The following is a 24,734-nucleotide window of genomic DNA, read 5'->3' on the forward strand; positions in this document are numbered from 1 at the left end:
CAAAGAATTAGACAGGATTTAGGGACTGAAATCAACAATCTCAGAAGATAATATGTTTACAAGAGGGCAGCTAAAGTTGGCTGAGTGTCCTTTTTATTACATGGAACCCCAAATGCTGTAAAAAGAGAGCTTCCAAACTAGCTGTCAAATGGCCGCAGATTCTTCCCTTTTGTTTGTATGATCGAATAACAGATCAATCAGTGTGCGCAGGGATGATTTTAGAAATGGCTTGTAAAAGTCAGTTGTTATTCTGGAAGACTTTTAAAGGCTGTGTTGTGCTTAGTCGCTCAGTCGTGTCCAACTCTTTGAGACCCCGTAGACTGTAGCCCTGCCAGGCTCCTCTGTCCACGGGGATTCTCCAGGCGAGAATACTGGAGTAGGTTGTCATGCCCTCCCTCAGGGGATTCGGCCTAACCCTTGAATATCATCCTAGGAGTTTTCTGTTTTGCTTCCTCCATCCATTGGGAGGCCTCCCCTGGTCCTGCCAACATGTGTACAAGCTGAGAAAGATCTAGCAGTTTGGGGTTACAGGCCCTGACAATGACTCTTAGCTCTTCCAAAAATTTTGGGGGCTCCTCCTTAAGTTTAAAGAATTCTTTGACTACAGCTCTCAGTTCAGTTTTGACCAACGAGTAAAGAGCAATTGAGGAGGATCGCCTGAAACCTCAGGTAGAGTTATCTTAAATGAGAATTGTTAAATATCTCTTTAGATTAGGAAAGTAGTTCAGACAATTAGTAAAACATGAAAAAAGACATGGTAGGTGGGTAGGAGGATTTAAGTCTTTAGCTACATCTGTCTATACTATTTTGCTTTAGGTACATTTTGTCTCTTTAGCTTTTTATAAACATTTTTATTTGGAGGACAAATGGTTTACAATCTTGTGTTGGTTTCTGCAGTTTAAGAATGTGAATCAGCCATACGTATATTCATATATATACTGCCTTCTGAACCTCCCTCCCACCCCAACTCATCCCACTTGTCTAGGTTGTCAAAGAGCAGGAGGTTGAACTCCTTGTGTTATATAGCAACTTCTCACTAGCTGACTATTTTACATACGGTAAAGCACACACTTCAATGCATTCATTAGCTTTTTGTACTGAATCCTTAAAAAGAGCAGGCCTTTAGTTTGGAATCTTGAAACCTTCTGTAAGTTTTTTCATATCAATTAAAGTAGGCATCTCATGCCCCTTGTCTAATTTGGGATCTGATGCTCTCTAGGGTTTTCCTTAAATGAACAATCTTGTCTAACTGGAACACTCTGCACAATGACTATGATAATCCTAGATCAGTATTAATAAAATTTTGCCATCTTTCTAGTGTCTACAGCCTTAAGGTCCATAGCTCTTACATATAAAATATAAAATAAGCTGGAGTGCCAGAAGGTGGCATGCTCATGCTCAACAGGGGTGAAGGCTCCCATTTCCTTAGCTGGCCTTTGTCATCCCCAAACAAGACAGACACACCTGTGCCATAATATACCAGCACTACCCGAGAGATGCTACCACCACCTGGCCAGATGAGGCCTGGCATGCACAACCACCAACTCTCAGGGAGCCTTGTATGAAGAAAAGCATAGAAGCAGGAAATCCCAAGAAATGGGCACTACAAACTGATTCCATGCAAAATGGAGAGCTATAGCTGCTCACCACCAGTTCTGAGAGCTGAATCTAGGAGCTGATACTGATTCCGAACACATAGGGAAGTAAAGACTACACTGTAAACAGTTCCCAATGTGGAATCTAGCAAACAAAATTAGGGGCTAGGGTTTACCACTGGAAAATAGACTGGCAACAACCAAGAAATGTTACTGTGCACTGGAAATTTGATCTAAAAGGCTATGGGTTTGGCCTCAGGCAAAATGATCTGCCAGCCAACCCAACCTGCCCTGAAAGGAAAGCCAATTAGTTTAGGGGCACAATTGCAAAGAGAATGAAGCTCAAACCAAAAGGAGTTTACTAACAACCTCCACAGATGGCAAGAAAGACAATGAACTCAGAGGATATGTGGGCACCACAGTTGTTTCTCCTTGTCTCCAAATGTCATCAGAAATTCCCTTGAGATCCCATTGCTGCCACCAGTACATTAAAAAAACAAAAATTAACTGAGCAAATTTGAAGATTTACTTTGAATTTGTAATAAACTGCCTCTAGTAAATGATTCATGAATCAGGCATCATTTCATTTGGAAGATAGGGAGATACTCCAAGGGGTTAAACATCATGGATGGCTTTTAAGCTAAGTAGAGCAGGACAAGGAAATAAGTCACCAGCAAGAGAACAAGTGTAACTTCAGTGGAGGAAAATAAACATTCAAGTGAAAATGGCTTCTTATTAGCTAAACTGCAAAATTGTCTATTAGCTGGGTTTGTTGCTGGCCAAAAGGGAAGTCTTCTCTCCTCCAGCTGCGGAGGTAATGGGCTGCCCTTCTTGTTTGAGAATGCAAGGTATATTTCTTCCTGTTGGGATCTGTAAATGCCCTCTTCCTGTTAAGGTAATTGAGGATGAATGACATGGCATGAGAGCTCCCTCTAGAGACTTTCCAGACTCCAACTATAGTTAAGGTTTGCTTTTCTTCATTTCACAGCATGTTTTGTTAGCAGGAAGATTCACATTGAGGGAGAAAAGGCCAGAAGACTCACCGATAAGATGGCTCAGAAATTCTTCGGTGAATCCATGGGAGGCAGAGGGAGCTGTGGGGTCAGCTATGGTGTCCACACTGATTGCATGGCTCCATCTGATGGCGTTGCAGCTTCCCGTTGAAACAGGTCAGTTCAGTTCACTTGCTGATGTCCTTTAGGATGGACTGGTTGGATCTCCTTGCAGTCCAAGGCACTCTCAAGAGTCTTCTCCAACACCACAATTCAATAGTATCAATTCTTCAGCACTCAGCTTTCTTTATAGTCCAACACTCACATCCATACGTGACCACTGGAAAAACCATAGCCTTGACCAGATGGACCTTTATGACCAAGGGAATGTCTCTGCTTTTTAATATGCTGTGTACTTTGGTCATAACTTTCCTTCAAAGGAGTAAGGGTCTTTTGATTTCATGGCTGCAATCACCATCTGCAGTGATTCTGGAGCCCCAAAAAACAAAGTCTGACACTGTTTCCACTGTTTCCCCATCTATTTGTCATGAAGTGATGGGACCAGATGCCATGATCTTAGTTTTCTGAATGTTGGGCTTTAACCCAACTTTTTCACTCTCCTCTTTCACTTTCATCAAGAGACTTTTCAGTTCCTCTTCACTCTCTGCCATAAGGGTGGTGTCATCTGCATATCTGAGGTTATTGATATTTCTCCCGGCAATCTTGATTCCAGCTTCTGCTTCTTCCAGCCCAGCGCTTCTCATGATGTACTCTGCATAGAAGTTAAATAAGCAGGGTGACAATATACAGCCTTGACATACTCCTTTCCCAATTTGGATCCAGCCTGTTGTTCCGTTTCCAGTTCTAACTGTTGCTTCCTGACCTGCATACAGGTTTCTTAAGAAGCAGGTCAGGTGTTTCTGGTATTCCCATCTCTTTCAGAATTTTTCACAGTTTATTGTGAGCCACACAGTCAAAGGTTTAGCATAGTCAATAAAACAGAAATAGATGTTTTTCTGGAACTCTCTTGCTCTTTTGATGATCCAGCGGATGTTGGCAACTTGATCTCTGGTCCCTCTGCCTTTTCTAAAACCAGCTTGAACAATTGGAATTTCATAGTTCACATACTGTTGATGCCTGGCTTGGTTAATTTTGAGCATTACTTTACTAGCATGTGAGATGAGTGCAATTGTGTGGTAGTTTGAGCATTCTTTGGCATTGCCTTTCTTTGGGACTGGAATGAAAACTGATCTTTTCCAGTCCTGTGGCCACTGCTGAGTTTTCCAAATTTGCTGGCATATTGAGTGCAGCAGTTTCACAGCATCATCTTTTAGGACTTGAAATAGCTCAACTGGAATTCCATCAACTCCACTAGCTTTGTTCGTAGTGATGCTTCCTAAAGCCCACTTGTCTTCAAATTCTAGGATGTCTGTCTCTAGGTGAGTGATCACACCATCGTGATTATATGGGTCGTGAAGATCTTTTTGGTATAGTTCTTCTGTGTATTCTTGCCACCTCTTCTTAATATCTTCTGCTTCTGTTAGGTCCATACCATTTCTGTCCTTTATTGAGCCCATCTTTGCATGAAATATTCCTTGGTATCTCTAATTTTCTTGAAGAGATCTCTAGTCTTTCCCATTCTATTGTTTTCCTCTATTTCCTTGCTATGTCCTCTGGGGAAGGCTTTCTACCTCTTTGTTATTTTTTGCAACTGTGCATTCAAATGGGTATGTCTTTCTGTTTCTCCTTTTCCTTTTTCTCCTCTTCTTTTCTCAGCTGTGTGTAAGGCCTCCTCAGATAGCCATTTTGCTTTTTTGCATTTCTTTTTCTTGGGGATGGTCTTGATCCCTGTCTCCTGTACAATGTCATGAACCTCTGTCCATAGTTCATCAGACACTCTATCAGATCTAGTCCCTTGAATCTATTTCTCACTTCCGCTGTATAATCATAAAGGGTTTGATTTAGGTCATACCTGAGTGATTGAGTGGTTTTCCCTACTTTCTTCAATTTAAGTCTGAATTTAAGATGCTACACATGGACATCACCAGATTGCCAATACCGAAATTAGATTGATTATATTCTTCTAGCCAAAGATGGGGAAGCTCCATACAGTCTCCACTTTACATGTGGAGAAACTGGGCACTGGAGAATGAATAGGAGCGAGGGCAAGGTTGTAGGCCACTGGGCTGTGAGGCCTGGCTCATCTCAGGCCACCGTATCAAACGCCCTCCCCCAAGGTCACCAACTCCAGACATGAGTATTGTGCTGAACTGAAGTCAGTTGATAATGTTATCTCCAAATGTGGGAAGGCTGTTTATTTATGGAATTAAGTCAGCCATGCAACCTAGGGACCTAAGAGCAAGCACATGGTGGTTTTCTTCTTATTCTAAAATTAGTTCCGAGCTTTTCTCTTTTAGGGATTCCTACTGTGTTCACAAGTTATTGAGCCTTATGGTTTCCTAGGCCAGTAATAAATGGAACAAGAGGGAACAATAGAGATTAGAAATGTGTTGGGGGGATCAGGTCTGATAAATAGATAGCTTTTAATGAAAGATGGCATGACTGGAAATCCTATTTATAGTTATCTAGTTTTCCTATTTTTTAAATGGATAAAATAATAATATAGGGCTTATTTCCAAAACCACTTGGAGAAATAATATGCAATTTTAAGAAATATTATAGTTATTATAAATTGTTTGGTTGCAAAACAAAAATAAAATGTCACCTCAAAAATCAAGATTTTTACCCAGTTGATGCAAAAAAAAAAAAAAAAAATCCTAATACATTTCTCTAATGTTCCTAGTTGAAAACAAAATCATTTTTTAAAGGACTGCCAATTCATTCAGAACTAAAACTTGATTCATCTTACCACATGATTTGGTTTCTCCCAGTCCACTTTTGAGAAGGATTAGATGACAGGTGTTCAGCCAGGACTTTCTGTACTACTTGTTTGATGATTAATGGGGTCTTGGCACAAGAGTGGAGTTTTAGAAAAGAAATAGGAGATGCTTTGTTGAATAGACATGGAGCTTCATTGTCCCAGAATGTAGGTATCATTTCAGAAAGGGATCTCTCCCTGAGAAAACACATTCATGAAAAGTAAAACTGTTCAAGGAAACAAAATCTAAAAGCAGGAATAGAAAGGGAAGCTGGGATGCCTACTCCTGAAATCCTAGTTACTACAGTGCCAGCTGGCAAGCCAGGGTGAAGTGGGATGTCTGGAGAAACAAAACAAAACAAAAGTATCAACTGGAAAAGACTAATCGTTTTAAGCATCAGTTAACCATTACTGGATGTGGAAGTTGTGCATATGTGTGTATATGGGGGGTTCCTCTCTGGGGTGAGTGTGGGTCTGTCGAGGTCTCTGTGGGGTTATTGGGGGCCCTGTGCAGCAGCAGTGCTGGGTCACTGTGGGTATATGGGGGGTCTCTCTCTGGGGTGAGTGTGGGTCTGACCCACTCTTCATGGGGGCCCTGTGCTGGATCAGTGAGGGTTATGGGGGGGTCCCTCTGTGGGGTGAGTGTGGGTCTGTCGAGGTCTCTGTGAGGTTATTGGGAGCCCTGTGGTGGGTCACTGTGTGTATATACTGTGTATATACAGATATATACATATATATATATATATATGTATACATATATATACTGTGTATATACACTGTGTGTATACTGTGTGTATACACTGTGTGTATATGGCAGCAGCCAGGCTGAGGATCCAAGCTCTGTGCTCCCTTCTCCTGAACTCTCGAGGTCACTCAATGACCTAGGACCCAACGCCTCCACTCAGACCCTGGCTGAGCCCTCACCGCTGTGCCCACCCTGGGGGATGTGGTGCAGAGTCAGGACTAGTCTCCAGGGAGGAACCACAGCACAAGTAGGCCTGTGCCCACTGCCCCCACAGCCCCGGGCCTGGTCCCACATGTGGGGGCCCTGACAGGCATGGAGGCAGGCCCGTTCCTGCCAGCTCCTGGATCAGAGGCCCCCTTCTGGAGGGGGACTGTGCACCAGGGCAGTGTCTGTGACATAGAGCCCAGAATCTCTCTGGAGAAATGCTCATTTCCCCGCTTTCCAGCTTGGATGAGCCCAAGGACGAAAGCTGATGACGTGTTCATTTTCTGCAGGTCCCTTCCATGCATGCTGGGTGACACATCCTGGCTGCTGGTGTCTTCCACCCCGGCCTCTGGAGTGAGTAAGACTGAGTGCAGGTGAGACCTGCTGTGACTCCTGAACAGTCCCTGGGCCTGTTGAGTCCTACCTGTACCCTGGGAGCCTCCTTGGACCACACATGTAGGTAGAGGTCACGGGCTGTGAGTCTGTCCTGAGTACCCAGTACTGTAAAAGCTGATTGCTACAGTGGGGAAAAGTGAAGCTTCTCTGCTTGAGCTTCTGTTGCCTCTGGGAGCTTGGCCCTCTGTTGAGGGCCTCCAGGTGGCCTCCCTCAGACAGGTCCGGGGAACTAGAGTAGAGGGGAGACTCTGGAGTCATGCCAGCATGAGCCACCAGGCCCCTCACTTCTTTCCTCTGGCCCTGTGGACGGTGGTGGGACACCAATGCTCCTTGGTAAATGCACCATCTATGGGCTCCCCTGCCACTAACATCCTTCCTCTGCATCCCATCCCAGCCACATGTGGGAGAAAAAGGGGCTTTCAGGGCAGCAGCATCTACCCTGCTGTGACTCGGGGGTGAGGCTTGTCCCACCTCTGGACTCCCTTCCTTATTCTGACATGTGAGTTTGTCCCTGACACTTCTTGAGCCTGAGGGGAATTTCAGCTTCTGAACACACCTCCCCTACCAGCTGTACAACGTCCAGGTGGAGAGAGAGTAGGATAGAACTGAGCAAGATCCTGAGAAGGGGAAGGTCTTTAGGTTTAGTTCACTGTGACATGTCCTAAACGCTGTTGCTTGTTTCTCTAATGCTGGTATTATGGAAACTGAAGGCGCAGTTATGGAACTGGGGTGAGGATGAGTATCCATGCTGGGGTCACCCTCCCTCCACGGGCCCATCCTGTCTGGAAGTCAAAGCAGGCACCTGGGAAGCATGGACCCCGATGCCTTCCATCTCCCTCAGTGAGGCACCGACAGGCCACTACCCCTGCTCATGAGAAAAAAAAACATTTATTTCATGAAACAAAATTTCTGGTAGGAAGAAGCCTTTAGCACACAGACGATGTGCTAACATTGGAGAAAAATGTATTTATCTGCATGGCATGCATTTTTTTCTTGGAGGAGAGTTTTCCTACCCAGAATGCTGTGAAAAGCATGTTCGGATTCACCAGTAGAGGTATATCTCTGACAAAGACCATGCCTTGGACAGTGGAGGGAATGGCCTGGGACCCGTGTCACTCGTGAGCCATGCTGGCAGGCTCTGCCTGGAGGGGGACCTGGCTCCCTGGGTGAGAAGGCCCACTTGCTGTCCCTGGGACTGGTCCACTTACTCTTTTCGGAAAAGCTACGGCCCATCGGGTGGCTTGGTGATAACGGGGTGTATCTCTCCTCATTCTCCTTTCCTCTTGGTAAGACAGGATCCTGTGATGGCAGCAATTTCTGAGCCTTGAAAACACATTCCTAGGTCACACTGGCACAGCCTATAATGAAGCATGCAGTGGGATTGTGTCTGAGAGTGCTGGGTGCCATACTGTGGTCACCTAATTGAGGTTACATTCCATAGCAAATGGGCCTGAGGTGAGGAGTTGCGAGCCACTCGCTTGCTTCAAAAATCCAAAAGGGTGGATCAAATCTTGCTCCATCAGAAGAAAGAAAACAGCAATTGGATGGATTTTAAAACAGTCGTTAGGCTGTATCACGTTTGGGTCCCCAGAGAGAGAAAAACGTGAATTTTGCCCCCTAGGTTCGGTATCCAGGTTGACACACAGGGTGTGTACCCACAGGATCCAAGAATGCTCCAGATATACCTAGGCTTACTAGACCTCTCTTACAGAGGAAACGTGATGGAACAGACCTTTGAACGTTGTTTTGCTTCTCCCTGTGACTGTAAGACACGTCCACATGATCACAGCCTCTGGGGATATTGCCACTGAAAACTGACCTCCAAGCAAGTGCTTCCAAGCAGTGTGTGACTCGCAGCACCCAGAATGCTGGGAAAACTATCTTCCTTCGTGGAAGGAAAGGCATCCACAGAAAGTTTGTCTTCATGCCTCTCTCTTGCAGGAACTCTTTAGCTTCAAAGACATGAGACATCCAGGCCTGCTCTGAGGACCTAAATTGCAGTCAGGGCCATGTGTCTACCTGCACTTAATGAGGCTTACAAACACATTCCTATGTCATAGTCATACTGCCCATGAGGAAGCAGGTTGCAGGAGTGTGTCTTAGAGTGATGGGTGCCATATTGGGGTCAACTCATTGAAGTGACATTACACAGCAAATAGACTTGAGGCAAGGAGTTCAGAGCTGCCTGCTCGCTACAGAAATCCCAAAAGGTAGAGCAAATGTAGCGCTTTCCGGAGTAAGAAAACAGCAGGTGGAAGTACATTCAAGAAGTTGCCCAGCCACACATGTTTATGGCCCCCCGAGAGCATTCTGTGAATTTTGCCCCCAGGCCCGGTATCCAGGTTGACACACAGGTTGTGTCCCCGCAGGATCCAAGAATGTTCCAGACATACTTAGGTTTACTAGATCTCTCCTACAGAGAACACATGATGGAACAGACATATGCATGTTGCTTTGACTTTCCCTGTGTGTGTGGGATCCCTCCCAAAGGAGGATTTTGCTTCTAAGACGTGAGACATCCAGGCCTCCTCCAAGGTCCTAAATCCCAGGTCAAGGCAGTGTGTCTCCCTGCACTTTCTGAGCCTTGCAAACACATTCCTGGTTCATACCGGTACTGACAATGAGGATGCAGTCTGTGCGGCTGGGTCTGAGAGTGCGGGGTGCATACTGTGTTTACGCCATGGAGGTAACATGTCACTGCAAATTGGCCCAAGGCGAGGCGTTGTGAGCTGCCCACTTGTGTCATAAATCGCAAAGGGTGGGTGGAGCAAAGCTAGCTCTGTCAGAAGTAAGAAAACAGCAATTGCATGGATTTACAAAAAGTTGCTAGGCTGCACCTCTTTAGGGTCCCCCAAGAGAAAAATGTGAATTTTGGCTCCTAGGCTCTGTATCCAGTTTGAACGACAAGGTGTTTCCCTGCTGGATCCAAGAATGTTCCAGAAAGACCTAGGCTCACTAGGTCTCTCCTACAGAAAAAAAACGTGATGGAACAGACCTATGGATGTTGTTTTGATTTTTCCTGTGAATATGGGGACCCTCCCAACATTCATGGCATCAGGGGACTTGCCACTGAAAAATGACCTTCAAGCAGTGTGTGATTCTCAGCATGTAGGATCCTGGGACAGCTTTCTTCTTTCAAGGAAGGAAAGGCATTCACAGAGAGTGTGTTTCCAGGCCTCTATCTTGCATGAACCATTTTGCTTCTAAGATGTGAGTCCTCAGTTGCTGCTCCGAGTGCCTAGATTCCAGAGTCAAGGCCATGTGTCTCCCTGCACTTTTCTACCCTTGAAAACAAATTCCTAGTTCATTCCACTATGGTTCCTGAGGATACTGTTGCGGGAGTGTTTCTGAGAGTGTTGGGTGCCATGCTGTGGTCACCTCATCAAGGTGACATTCCACTGCTAATTGGCCAGTGGCAAGGAATTGTGAGCTACCTGCTTGCTTCAGAAATTCCAAGGGGTGGAGAAGAGTAAAGTTAGCTCTGTCACAAGTGTGAAAACAGCATTTGGATGGATTTTCATGCAGTTGCTAAGCCACACCAATTTAGAGGCCCCTGAGAGAAAGATGTAAATTTTGCGTCCTTGGCCTGTATCCAGGCTGACATACTTGCTGTGTCCCCACAGGATCCAAGAGTTTTCCAGACAGAACTGGGCTCACTAGATCTCTCCTACAGAGCAAACGTGGTGGAAGAGACTTTGATGTTGCTGGGACTTTCCCTGTGAGTGCGGGACACCTCTGAATGGGCAGGGCCTCAGGGGAACTTTCCACTAAAAAACGACCTCCAAGCAAGTGCCTTCAAGTAGTGTGTGGCTCTCAACACGCAGGAGGCTGGGAAAGCCATCTCCCTTGGTGGAAGGAAAGATATCCACAGTGAGTGTGTTTTCAGGCCTCTATCTTGCACCAACTGTATCGCTTCTCAGACAGCAGACCTCCAGGCCTGCTTCGAGGGCCTATATGACAGAGTCAGGCCCGTGTGTCACCCTGCACTTACCAAGCCTTGCAAATACATTCCTAGGTCATAGCGGTACAGGCCTTGAGGAAGCAGTGTGTGGGAGTGTGTTGAGAATGCTGGGTGCCATACTGTGGTCACCTCATCAAGGTCACCTTGCACCTCAAAAGGGCTCCAGGAGAGGAGTTGGGGGCCACCCCTTGCTTCAGAAATCCCCAAGGGGGAGCAAAGCTAGCTCTGTCATAAGGAAGAAAACAGCAATCGGATGGATTATCAAGAAGTTGCTAGGCCGCACCGTGTTAGGGCTCCCTGAGAGCAAAATATGAATTTTGTCCCCTAGGCCTGCAATACAGGTTGAAACAGGATGTGTCCACACAGGATCCAAGAATGGTCCAGACAAACCTAGGCTCACTAGATCTCTCTTGCAGAGGAAATGTGATGGAACAGACATTTGGATGTTGATTTGACTTTCCCTGTGAGTGTGGGACCCCTCTCAAAGGGCAGGGCCTCAGGGCCCATTGCCACTGAGAAATGACCTCCAAGCAAGTGATTGCCAGCAGTGTTTGACTCCTAACACGCAGAAGGCTGGGAAAGCTATCTTCCTTTGAGGAAGGAAAGGCATCCACAGAGAGTGTGCTTTCAGGCCTCTGTCTTGCAGCAAGTGTTTCGCTTCTCAGATGTCAGACCTCTAGGCCCGCTCCAAGGGCCTAAATTATGGAGTCAGGGCTGTGTGTCTCCCTGCACTTTCTGAGCCTTGCAAACACATTCCTAGTTCAGAGTGGTCCTGCCCATCACGAAGCAGGCTCCGGGTGTGTGTCTGAGAGGGTCAGGTCCCATACTGTGGTCACCTGGTCGAGGGCACCCTGCTCCTCAAATGGGCCCCCGGGAAGGAGTTGGGGGCCACCCCCTTGCCTCAGAAATCCCAAAGGGGGGAGCAAAGCTAGCTCTGTCAGAGGGAAGAAATAAGCAATTGGATGCATTTTCAAGCAGTTGCTAGGCCACATCATGTTAGGGCTCCCCGAGAGAAAAATGTGAATTTTGCCCTCTAGGGCCGGTATCCAGCTTGACACACAGGGTGTGTCCCTGTAGGATCCAAGAATGCTCCAGACAGTGTTTTATAGTTTTCTATGTATAGGTCTTTTGTTTCTTTAGGTAGATATACTCCTAAGTATTTTATTCTTTTTGTTGCAATGGTGAATGGTATTGTTTCCTTAATTTCTCTTTCTGTTTTTTCATTGTTAGTATATAGGAATGCAAGGGATTTCTGTGTGTTAATTTTATATCCTGCAACTTTACTATATTCATTGATTAGCTCTAGTAATTTTCTGGTAGAGTCTTTAGGGTTTTCTATGTAGAGGATCATGTCATCTGCAAACAGTGAGAGTTTCACTTCTTCTTTTCCTATCTGGATTCCTTTTACTTCTTTTTCTGCTCTGATTGCTGTGGCCAAAACTTCCAACACTATGTTGAATAGTAGTGGTGAGAGTGGGCACCCTTGTCTTGTTCCTGATTTCAGGGGAAATGCTTTCAATTTTTCACCATTGAGGGTAATGCTTGCTGTGGGTTTGTCATATATAGCTTTTATCATGTTGAGGTATGTTCCTTCTATTCCTGCTTTTTGGAGAGTTTTAATCATAAATGAGTGTTGAATTTTGTCAAAGGCTTTCTCTGCATCTATTGAGATAATCATATGGTTTTTATCTTTCAATTTGTTAATGTCGTGTATTACATTGATTGATTTGTGGATATTAAAGAATCCTTGCATTCCTGGGATAAAGCCCACTTGGTCGTGGTGTATCATTTTTTTAATATGTTGTTGGATTCTGTTTGCTAGAATTTTGTTAAGGATTTTTGCATCTATGTTCATCAGTGATATTGGTCTGTAGTTTTTTTTGTGGCATCTTTGTCTGGTTTTGGAATAAGGGTGATGGTGGCCTCATAGAATGAGTTTGGAAGCTTACCTTCATGTGCAATTTTCTGGAAGAGTTTGAGTAAGATAGGTGTTAGCTCTTCTCTAAATTTTTGGTAGAATTCAGCTGTGAAGCCATCTGGTCCTGGGCTTTTGTTTGCTGGAAGATTTTTGATTACAGTTTTGATTTCCTTGCTTGTGATGGGTCTGTTAAGATCTTCTATTTCTTCCTGGTTCAGTTTTGGAAAGTTATACTTTTCTAAGAATTTGTCCATTTCATCCAAGTTGTCCATTTTATTGGCATAGAGCTGCTGGTAGTAGTCTCTTATGATCCTTTGTATTTCACTGTTGTCTGTTGTGATCTCTCCATTTTCATTTCTAATTTTGTTAATTTGGTTCTTCTCTCTTTGTTTCTTAATGAGTCTTGCTAATGGTTTGTCAATTTTGTTTATTTTTTCAAAAAACCAGCTTTTAGCTTTGTTGATTTTTGCTATGGTCTCTTTAGTTTCTTTTGTATTTATTTCTGCCCTGATTTTTAAGATTTCTTTCCTTCTGCTAACCCTGGGGTTCTTCATTTCTTCCTTCTCTAATTGCTTTAGGGTTCTTCATTTCTTCCTTCTCTAATTGCTTTAGGTGTAGAGTTAGGTTATACATAGAAAACTATAAAACACTGATGAAAGAAATCAAAGAGGACACAAACAGATGGAGAAACATACCGTGTTCATGGATTGGAAGAATCAATATTGTCAAAATGCTATTCTACCCAAAGCAGTCTATAGATTCAATGCAATCCCTATCAGCCTATAACGTATTCACAGAACTAGAACAATAATTTCACAATTTGTATGAAATAAAAAAACCTCGATAGCCAAAGTAAATCCTGAGAAAGAAGATGGAACTGGAAAATCAACCTGCCTGACTTCAGGCTCTACGACAAAGCCACAGTCATCAAGACAGTATGGTACTGGCACAAAGACAGAAATATAGATCAATGGAACAGAATAGAAAGCCCAGAGATAAATCCACGAACCTATGGACACCTTATCTTTGACAAAGGAGGCAAGGATATACAATGGAAAAAAGACAACCTCTTTAACAAGTGGTGCTGGGAAAACTGGTCAACCACTTGTAAAAGAATGAAACTAGAACACTTTCTAACACCATACAGAAAAATAAACTCAAAATGGATTAAAGATCTAAATGTAAGACCAGAAACTATAAAACTCCTAGAGGAGAACATAGGCAAAACACTCTCCGACATAAATCACAGCAAGATCCTCTATGACCCACCTCCCAGAATATTGGAAATAAAAGCAAAACTAAACAAATGGGACCTAATGAAACTTAAAAGCTTTTGCACTACAAAGGAAACTATAAGTAAGGTGAAAAGACAGCCCTCAGATTGGGAGAAAATAATAGCAAATGAAGAAACAGACAAAGGATTAATCTCAAAAATATACAAGCAACTTCTGCAGCTCAATTCCAGAAAAATAAATGACCCAATCAAAAAATGGGCCAGAGAACTAAACAGACATTTCTCCAAAGAAGACATACAGATGGCTAACAAACACATGAAATGGTGCTCAACATCACTCATTATTAGAGAAATGCAAATCAAAACCACAATGAGGTACCATTACATGCCAGTCAGGATGGCTGCTATCCAAAAGTCTACAAGCAATAAATACGGGAGAGGGTGTGGAGAAAAGGGAACCCTCTTACGCTGTTGGTGGGAATGCAAACTAGTACAGCCACTATGGAGAACAGTGTGGAGATTTCTTAAAAAACTGGAATTAGAACTGCCATATGACCCAGCAATCCCACTTCTGGGCATACACACGGAGGAAACCAGATCTGAAAGAGACACGTGCACCCCAATGTTCATCGCAGACGAAAAAATAAATTTGGATGTTATCTAAGAAAGGTGATAAGTATGACATTAAATATCTGTTTATAATGCCAGGACGTGGAAGCCACTAGAATGCCCATCGCAGATGGAATGCGAAGTGAGGGACTGTGGTACATATGACCATGGATATTATCAAGCGTTAAAAAGATTCATTTGAACCAGTCTAATGGAATGTGTATAGAAACTGGAGCCCTTATACAGAGTGAAAGTAAGCCACGAAGATTAAGAACATTACAGCATACTAACGCATATATATGGACATTTGAAGATGGTAACGATAACCCTATATGCAAACAGAAAAGGACCAGAAATACAGCACAGACGCATGTGACTCTGTGGGAGAATGTGAGGGTGGGATATTTCAAAAGAACAGCATGTATACTATCTATGGTGAAACAGATCACCAGCCCAGGTGGGATGCATGAGACAAGTGCTCGGGCCTGGTGCACTGGGAAGACCCAGAGGAATCGGGTGGAGAGGGAGGTGGGAGGGGGGATCGGGATGGGAAATACGTGTAAATCTATGGCTGATTCATATCAATGTATGACAAAACCCACTGAAATGTTGTGAAGTAATTAGCCTCCAACTAATAAAAAATTAAAAAAAAAAAAAAAAAAGAATGCTCCAGACAATCCTAGACTCAATAAATCCCTCCTGCAGAGGAAACATGATGGAACAGACCTTTGGATGTTGCTTTGACTTTCCCTGTGAGTGTGGGTCCCCTCCCTAGGTGTAGGGCCTCAGGGGTCATTGTCACTCAGAAATGACCTCCAAGCAATGCTTACAAGCAGCGTGTGACTGTCAGCACGCAGGAGGCTGGGAAAGCTATCTTCTTTTGAGGAAGAAAAGGCATCCAGAGAGAGTGTGCTTTCAGGCCTTTATCTTACAGCAACTGTTTCATGTCTCAGACGTCAGACCTCTAGGCCTGCTCCAAGGCCCTAAATTCCAGGGTCAGGGCCATGTGTCCCCCTGAATTTTCCGAACCTTGTAAACACATTCCTAGGTCATAGCAGTACTGCCCATGAAGATGCAGGCTGCCGGAGTGAGTCTGAGAGTGCTGGGTTCCATACTGTGGCCACCTCCTCAAGGTTACCTTGCTCCTCAGATTGGCCCCAGGCGAGGAGTTGCAGGCCACCCCCTTGCTTCAGAAATCCAAAAGGGGAGAGCAAAGCTAGCTCTGTCAGAAGGAAGAAAAGAGCAATTGAATGGATTTTCAAGCATTTACTAGGCCGCACTTCATTAGGGCTCCCCAAGAGAAAAATGTGAATTTTGCCCCCTAGGACCAGTATCCAGCTTGACACACAGTGTGTGTCCCCATAGGATCCAAGAATGTTCCAGATAGACCTAGGCTCACTAGATCTCTCCTGCAGAGGAAACGTGATGGAACAGACGTTTGGACGTCGCTTTGACTTTCCCTTTGAGTGTGGGACCCCTCCCTAGGCACCGGGGCTCAGGGGCCACTGCCACTGACAAATGACCTCCAAGCAAGCGCTTTCCAGCCGTGTGTGACTCTCAGCCCACAGGCGGCTGGGGAAGCTATCTTCCTTGGAGCCAGGAAAGGCAGCCCCAGAGAGTGTTTCCAGGCCTCGATCTTGCAGCAAGTGTTTCACTTCTCAGACGTCAGACCTCCAGGCCTGATCCAAGGGCCTAAATTGCAAAGTCAGGGCTGCGTGTCTCCCTGCACTTTTCGAGCCTTGCAAACACATTCCTAGGTCATAGCAGTACTGCCCACGAGGAAGCAGGCTGTGGGAGCGTGTCTGAGAGGGCCAGGTTCCATACTGTGGTCACCTGGTCGAGGTCACCTTGCACCTCAAATGGATCACAGGCGAGGTGTCTCGTGCTGCCCCCTTGCTTCAGAAATCCCAAAGGGGGGAGCAAAGCTAGCTCTGTCAGAAGGAAGGAAACAGCAATTTGATGGATTTTCAAGCAGTTGCTAGGCCACACCACGTTAGGGCTCCCTGAGAGAAAAATGCAAATTTTGCCCCCTAGGTCTTGTATTCAGCTTGACACACAGAGTGTATCCCCGAAGGATTCAGGAATGTTCCAGACAGACCTAGGCTCACTAGCTCTCCCCTGCAGAGGAAACTAACACAAAATTGGAAATCAAGTACATTTCAATATAAAAGAAACATCAAATTTAAAAAATGAGGTTGCTCCCATGCCTTCAAGGAGCCTCGAAAACCTGGCCTACAGCTGCCTTCGGAATGCAGCTGTTACAACCCTGTCCCTGACTTCCTCCATTCCTGCTGCTCATGAATCCTGCCATCCTTCAGTTTTAGTGGACAAGCGTGTACCTAAATGATAGTAACTGACCCTTAAAATGAGAATTATCACCAAATCGTTTGCAAAAACCTTCTATGTAAATCATAAATAGCAGATGGAAGATTAAATCAAGAAGAGTTTGGGTAAAGCTCACCACTTGAGTTCCAAATTATGATTGTATTAGAAGTAGATGCCTTGAAACAGTTGAGAGGCTATAAAAATAAATGATTCAATGCTGAAATGTTTCCCAAATTAATTCAAATTGACATGAATAAAAATAAAACTATCCCAACAAATATGACAAATACGTCCAGTACACACCACCACTTGCTAGCTTTAAAAACTATACAGCTGATCCCTAACATGTACAGCTGCCCTACAATAAGAGCCTTAGCTCTGTACATATTTAAACAGATTTCATTTTGTAAAAAGTTTTTTTCTTGAGAATATGTTACTGTTCTAACATCTTAATAGTCAATTACAAGAATTAAACCTATTGACAGCTGCACTAAGCACTTCTACAAAAACATCAGTTAGCTCATCAGCTATAACGACTCTGGGAAGGAAGAAGCTAGAAATATAATAAGCAGCAGGTCTTCCAACTCCACCTGTCCTCGTACATCAGACCACGGCCACTTCTCTGGTGCAAACACATCAACACAGAATAAGCCTCTTACTTCACTCACGGTGCATACACAGATGGTGATAGGTAAAACTTGGAGAGCTCTTCTTAGACAACCTTGAGATTATTTGCTGCTTCCATAACTTTCAATACCTTTTTGTAATGTCTCAAATAGTAAGATAGGGTGAAAGACAATGAAAAACACTTATTAATTATCACTAAGTACATATGATATCATATCTATCACTGTTTTTAAAAGTTCCTTGTACTAAAATAGGACCCTACATAGAGCAAAGCATTAATTTCCTCACAAGAATGACATCCAAAATATGGTCTCTGAACTGCCTGTACTTTTCCTCCTTACCAACAGTGCAAGTGATAAACGACCCTAATGATTTATCAAGGAAGTGAAATCATTACCAAAAATTAAGAGTATCTATTGTTAGTAGCAAGAGGTATGGTTTTTTTGGGGGGATGGGGTAGGCAGAACTTTTATAAGTTTATTTTGAAGAAGTTACTTTTTAAAGTGTTCAAAAATGTTTTTACAACTGATCTTGCAGTTTTCACAAACTGGAAAACTGTAAATGACGTTCAAAGGCCGTTGACAGGGCGCTGGTTACAGAAATGAGAGTGGAGCCAGGAGCGGACTCTGACTGAGACACGGAAGGTGAGGACGGGCATGGAGCGGCGCACACACTCCCCCCCAGAGCAGAGGGACTCGGGTGTGCAGCGCAGGCGATGGCGGAGCACACGCCGTCCTCTTGGCCTAAAGCGCAATCAGAGAAGGGTGCCGGCTCCTCTGATACAGTTGCAATAATTTTGAGATCAATTCCTATAGAAAATATTAAAGGCCTCTCCTTGGATGAGGTCAACGTATGTCCCTACCTGACTGCTGTAGACAAATGGATCTGAATTACAAATATTACTTGATCCAACACATGAAAAATGTCATCCCTCCTCAAAATATAGATGTATAGGCTTTCACAAGCCTCTACATTTTCTATGGTACATACTCCACATTTATAAAATACATACATACACAGATACATACACACACATAAATGAATACAGAAAATACCTAAGAGTTCATTTCTTTATCAGCCACTTCTTTCTGCTTTTCTTTGCCAAGGTGATTGGCCAGGATTCCCTCCTGTAAGCTTCTGGCATTCCGTTCTCCAGAAAGCTGCTTCTGAGTCATGTCACTCTTCCATAACCTGGAGAGACACTGTATGAAGTTTTTGGGCCCATATCATTAAAAGAAAAAAAAAAAAAAAACAGTTAAAAGCTTAGAAGCAGAATATAAAATATATAAAACTGTTTAGAGGAAGTAGCCTTTTCAAGCACAAGAATCTTTATCTCACGTGATTAACTTGGATCTTAATTTAAATGTCTGCTAAATTTATCACAGAGCAAAAGCATGCAGATATATTATTGTGAAAGGAAATTTCTTTACAAAGCATTTAACTCGTTCCTTCACAGTCTCAAGCCAAGTTAGACTGTATTTTAACATTTAAAAACCCAAAATTAATACATGGATTGGAATTAAGAAGATTATTTTGTCTAATGTATCAAAAGTGCCAATCATTATGTTAATAATTAACCTCAAGTTATATCCAGTCCTCCACTCAGAAAACACATACAGAGCATCTATTAGAAGCCAAGAATAGTAAGAAACTAATCACTTAAACTACGAATGTCACAGTTCATACCTAGGTTGGGATAACACCTTGTTTGAAATCTAAATAATACATATTAAATAAATGGGATATTATAAATAATATTGATGAAATGGTGTTAGAAATTTGAAATTTTCAGCAACGATTACTCTACCTGATTCAGATCCTTTCTCAGTCTTCAGTTCCATCTAGTGCTCTGAGAGTGAGTTCAAGTTGCTGTTTCATTTCAGCTTCTTTACTATATTGGTCTTCCTTTCTTCTTAACTGCTCCCTAATTTTTTCATATAAAATCTCAGCATTTCTTCTCTTCTCTTCTTCTTGCTTTAAGGTCAATCTGCAAAATTCATAGAGCTCTTCTTAAAAAAAACATGAGACTATTCACTGCTGCAGTAACTTTCATTCCCTCTTCACAATGTTTAAAATAGTAAAATGATGGGAAATACAGTGAAGAACACTTAATAATGATCACTGTTTTCATGCAGAGGGTTAAGAATAAAACAGCATAAATATTTTTTTCTGTCTTGAGAAAAATGGCTACTTCATACTTCTGTGGGTGGAAATGAAAAGTAATCTAAACTTTCTAAAGAATAGTTTAGAAATATGGATCGAAGACCGTTTCTAAACGTTCTCATACTTTAACCAAATAATACACTATTATTAAAGAAAAGGAATTCAAAATAATTAGAAACGTAGAAATGAATCTGTAGAAAAGATGTTCCTTGTAAGATTAAACATAATACAGAAAAGTGAAAAAGAATCGAAAGTCAATCTGTTGAATCGTGAATGAGGTTTCCGTTATGGTGGACTCCTGTATGATCATGAAAATGATGATTTGGAAAAATATACATTAAGTCATTAGAAGCATTCACTGTTAAGAACTTATATTATTTCCATGAATTTCACACTCCAGAATACTAACGACGTATTCTCCCCTGTAAAATCCCAGAGGATAAGTTAAAAATTATAACACAGCTACGTCTCTGCAGTATTGAAGTAAATAACAGTTCATATATTGCTTTAAAACTAGGATGTGCAGTATCTCAAGCTGCCAAGCTCTCGTTGCCACTCCACTTTCTGATGCCCTAACTGTGATTCACTTCTTTTCTCTCCGACAGTTCTTTCTGTAGCTCATGGACCTTATTTTCCAGTTTTTAAATTTCTCCTCTAAGTAGTTCACAGTGGCTTTTTTAAAGTTCTATTTATCTTTCACATGAAAGAATTGCATCCCGAATTTTCAACAAGCTAACACAATCTGCAACAAGAAGAAAACACATAGAAACAAGAAACACACTGATGTGAGTAATTTTTGAGTATAAAGGACTGTGTCTTTCATGTCCACTCCTCCATACACTGAACAAATATTGAGTGTCTATCAAGTGGAAGACATTATTCTAAGCTCTCCAGATAAAACACATGACCCTGGCTCTTGTTTAGCTTGCAGTCTAGTAGAAGAGAAAGAGAAATGAAATAATGACATATATATGTATATATATAAAATTATAAATTCAGGTACAGTAAGAATGATCATAGGCTCAGCGTATACACTCACTTTCACTGTCTTTTAATACAAAACATATCTATAAGATGCACAGCACTGTAATATCCATAGCTCTAGAGCAGTCCTAGACAAGGTGAGCATGTATTACTACACTATACACAAACAGGCTTTTTGTTGATATTTACACCATGGTCCTACCTTTATACCTCAAGCCAAGTGGTTCTACTTGCAATGTGGAAATCTTAGAGTGAAGACATCACCATCCTGGGAAGCACTTTCAGATGACTGAGTTCAGTCATTCAGGTAGCTCACGTCATTAATCTGTGCTTTGACCTCCATATAAACAATACTGTTTCACAATGTCCTTAAAATATTTATAAAATATACTAACTGTGCAAAGGTGATAAATACCTCGTCATTAAATGAAAAATAGACACTTCTTAAAAGGACAGATTTTTATCAAAATGATACTTTGATCAATAGTGTTTCTAAATTAAGTTCTCAAAGTGTATGTCTCTACAACATATGAAGATTTTCTGTTTTGACACTATTCCTTTTACAAAATATATTTTACTAGGATGATATTTTTTATAATTAACTTTTTTATTATACCTTATTCTTTTCATTAGATGTTTTCTTTGCAGCCCTAAAATAACAAATGATTCTTTTCAGGCTAATATTAAATATTTAAAAATACAAACAATATCTAAACTTTCGCTTTTTACATAAAACCTTTGCACTGGGAAGTAATTTTTTACTAAAAGATTAAACAATGAATAAGAGTGGCATTAATGGACAAAGAAAATATATGAATAATACTAATAAAGCATTGAATTTAGATGAAAGGAAAAGGAAAAATATAACATTACTTGTGTTATTTGATAGGAAGCAGTATACCAGGGTTTGCGGCAGTTGTCATTTTCAATAAGAACTACCTTTTATGGCAGTGAAACCTATCTTGGAGTATTCCTTAATTCCTTATAAGAAAGAAACCCATTTTTAAGAAAACCACAATAACCATGATATTAGTCTTCTGAGGACTTCCTATGCAACCACTATGCATTATGATCAGCACTTGCCATATCTGAAGGCACTTTTGATCCTCACAGTGATTCTCGAAGACAGGTAATGCATGAGGTCTCTACACAGGGAAAGATGGGGCACAGAGAGACTGAGGACCATGTCCAAGCCCACGGCAGGTCACCAACAGACTCAGAGTTCAAACCCAGGAAGTCTGGCCTCAACACTGCGGCTCCAAAGCATGCTGAGAAAGTGAGATTTAAAGAAGTCTTTCTAAGTAATATCATAGCAAATGAATCTATATTATTATTCCATGCCTACCAATAGCTATAAATAATTAATGATTTCTGAATCTTAGCATATTTCTAGAAAAATCAAACATCTTTCCATGTAGGCAATATTGGAAATCTACTTGCAATAAAGACTTGCTTTTTGGAAAGAAATTCATCAATAGGCATTCATGTAACCATTCTGCTCTTTCTACATGCATCTGACATGCACTTATTGAGCACACAAGATGTGTTAACGACACTCTTAGTATGGGAAGCATGGTTTTAGTAATTTAGAACTTCATGATCCAAAAATAATAATTAAGGAAAGATTGTCAATAGCTTTTTCTACTGAATATAAACAAAAATTTCCCCTTTTCCCAGGAATCTCTAAACAACATGAAGTTAATATGATGTGATGTTTCAGAGTACCTTACAAAACCGTAGCTACTCACGATGATACGATCATCCAGAATCACCAAGGAATAATTAAATCCTATTCAGTATAGCCTAAGGGTTTGTATATTCATGATTCTATAATTTTTAAAAATCTATGTATGATAGAATTAATTGAAGCAATCATCTGCATATTCAATTACATAAGAATATTACACTTCAGAACCAATGAACAAGCCCTTACCACAAAACTATATATGAACAGAAGTACTGTGTACAATTAGTTTACTGTAATAGTTGAAAGATAATGTCATACAATCAATAAGCTTTCCAAGATTGGAAATGGAAACAAGATTCAACTCAATAAACACGTCCTCTGCTGGCTCATTTCTAGCAGCATATATACACTAAAAGCTCCCCTCTGAATATAAAATAGGAAACTCCTGTGAACTCCCTATTCCCCTTCAGTTACCATCCAGTTCTCCACTGCCTGTCCCAGGAAATAGCGCCTGTGCAGCTGTTTACGTGTATTTGCTACAGTTCAGCTGCCAAGGGGACGAGGCCCTGAGACGACTTCCGGCCAGAGGCCCTCGTCCTCACCTCACCCTTTTGCGGTTAGGTGAAAAGTAACTTGCCTTACCCGAAAATAGGAGAAACACCTGAACTCAAAACCCAATTTTGTCCCTGTTTGTTTGAATTAATTCATGTATATTAAATCTACCAAAAATGAATTAGGAGATGATTTTTAATGTTATAAATGCTGGCTTCCCTTAAAAATATTTCCTCTCACTATATCTTAAACGGGGAGTCCCTACAGCACATTTGAAAGCTTTTTTTTTTTTTTTTTTAAGGACTAATATCTGGAGAACAGACAAACTTTATATTATGAGGAGCCAAAATCTATTAACACCAATCAGAAAGAGAAACCAATTCCTAAATTAATGCAAATTATATATAATGATAATGTTATACATCAATACACATTATCTGCTTAAATTCAGTTATGTGTGTACTCAGTCCTGTCTGACTCTTTGCATCCCCTAGGACTGTAGCCTGCCCGGATCCTCTGTCCATGGGGACTCTCCAGCCAAGAACATGGAGTGGGTTGCCACAGCCTCCTCCAGGAGATCTTTCCAACCCAGGGATTGAACCCAGATCTCCCAACAATACTGGAGTGCGTATCCTAGCCTTTCCACCGGGGGAATTTCCTGACCCAGGAATTGAACTGGGGTCTCCTGCATTGCAGGTGGATTCTTTACCAGCTGATCTACCTGGGAAGCCCCTACATTCAGTTATATTAAATCCTAACAGCCACCGATGAAAGTGGATAAAGCATTTTTAATAATATTTACGGATTTCCCACCTGGAAATGAAATAAACTATAAAGTTATTATTTGTACCCTAACAACAAAGGTCCACTCTGGAAGGTTCAATACTTTTAATAGGCAGTTGGGCTGATTCTATGATCTACTCTGTTGCTGAATGCTCATCCCTAAGTCCATCCTAAAGGAGGTCAGTCCTGAGTGTTCATTGGAAGGACTGATGTTGAAGCAGAAACTAATACTTTGGCCACCTGATGGGAAGAGCTGACTCATTTGAAAAGACCCTGATGCTGGGAAAGACTGAAGGCGGGAGAAGAAGGGGACGACAGAGGATGAGATGGTTGGATGGCATCACTGACTCAATGAACCTGAGTTTAGGTAAACTCCGAGAATTGGTGATGGACGGGGAGGCCTGGCTTGCTGCAGTCCACAGGGTCACAAAGAGTTGGACATGACTGAGCAACTGAACTGAACTGAACTGAAGTCAACTATGCTGAGATATCAGAGAGAATGAATCTTTAGTCTTGGCACCAGTGACTGGCAATTTCAACAGAAAACCTTGACCACTGGCAATGATTTCTCTTTACACATATCTAGGTCAGGGACCATCATTGTCCTATTGTTCATAAATTCAACTCTTTAATCCTATGATTTGGTATTTGATCTCACCTTCTTTACCATGTAAAGAAATCATAAAAATGGAAGAAGTAAACAGTAGTCAGGAGAGCTTTTTGCCTAAATTCCAAAGACAAGCTATAAATTACAGTAGACTCTAACAATATTTTATGTTTTCTGGTTGAAGTGCTATAAAAACTTAAGTGATCATCTGTTGATTCTAAAAGTCTACTTTTGAAAGGTAATTTTATTTGTTATGAACTTTGTTGCAAACTGTATTATGTTGTTAAAGACTAGAAAATAGCATTAAACCAGAAATTTAAATTTACACTTTCACATACCTGTGAATGGTTATTTTCATCTCCATCAGATGTTTCTTGTTCTTCCTCTCATGTCATTTCTAAGTCTAGTTCTGCTGACAAATCTGTACGTTTTGTTAAAATTACCTAGAATATTTAGATAAAAATAGAATATTTA

The 24,734-nt window shown here is 41.9% G+C and overlaps 1 protein-coding gene across 1 annotated transcript in view; it reads right to left on the minus strand.

Annotated features, from left to right (window-relative positions):
- The window catches only part of LOC122429270 (putative spermatogenesis-associated protein 31C2), a 59,656-nt gene that overhangs the window by 34,647 nt on the left and 275 nt on the right, over positions 1-24,734 (minus strand). Inside the window, exon 2 of the mRNA XM_043449499.1 lies at positions 24,599-24,639. Within this exon, the coding sequence (XP_043305434.1) occupies positions 24,599-24,639 (41 nt within the window). The remainder of the gene's footprint in view (positions 1-24,598; positions 24,640-24,734) is intronic.

This window comes from Cervus canadensis, chromosome 28 (genome assembly GCF_019320065.1).
Source record: "Cervus canadensis isolate Bull #8, Minnesota chromosome 28, ASM1932006v1, whole genome shotgun sequence".
NCBI lineage: Eukaryota > Metazoa > Chordata > Mammalia > Artiodactyla > Cervidae > Cervus > Cervus canadensis.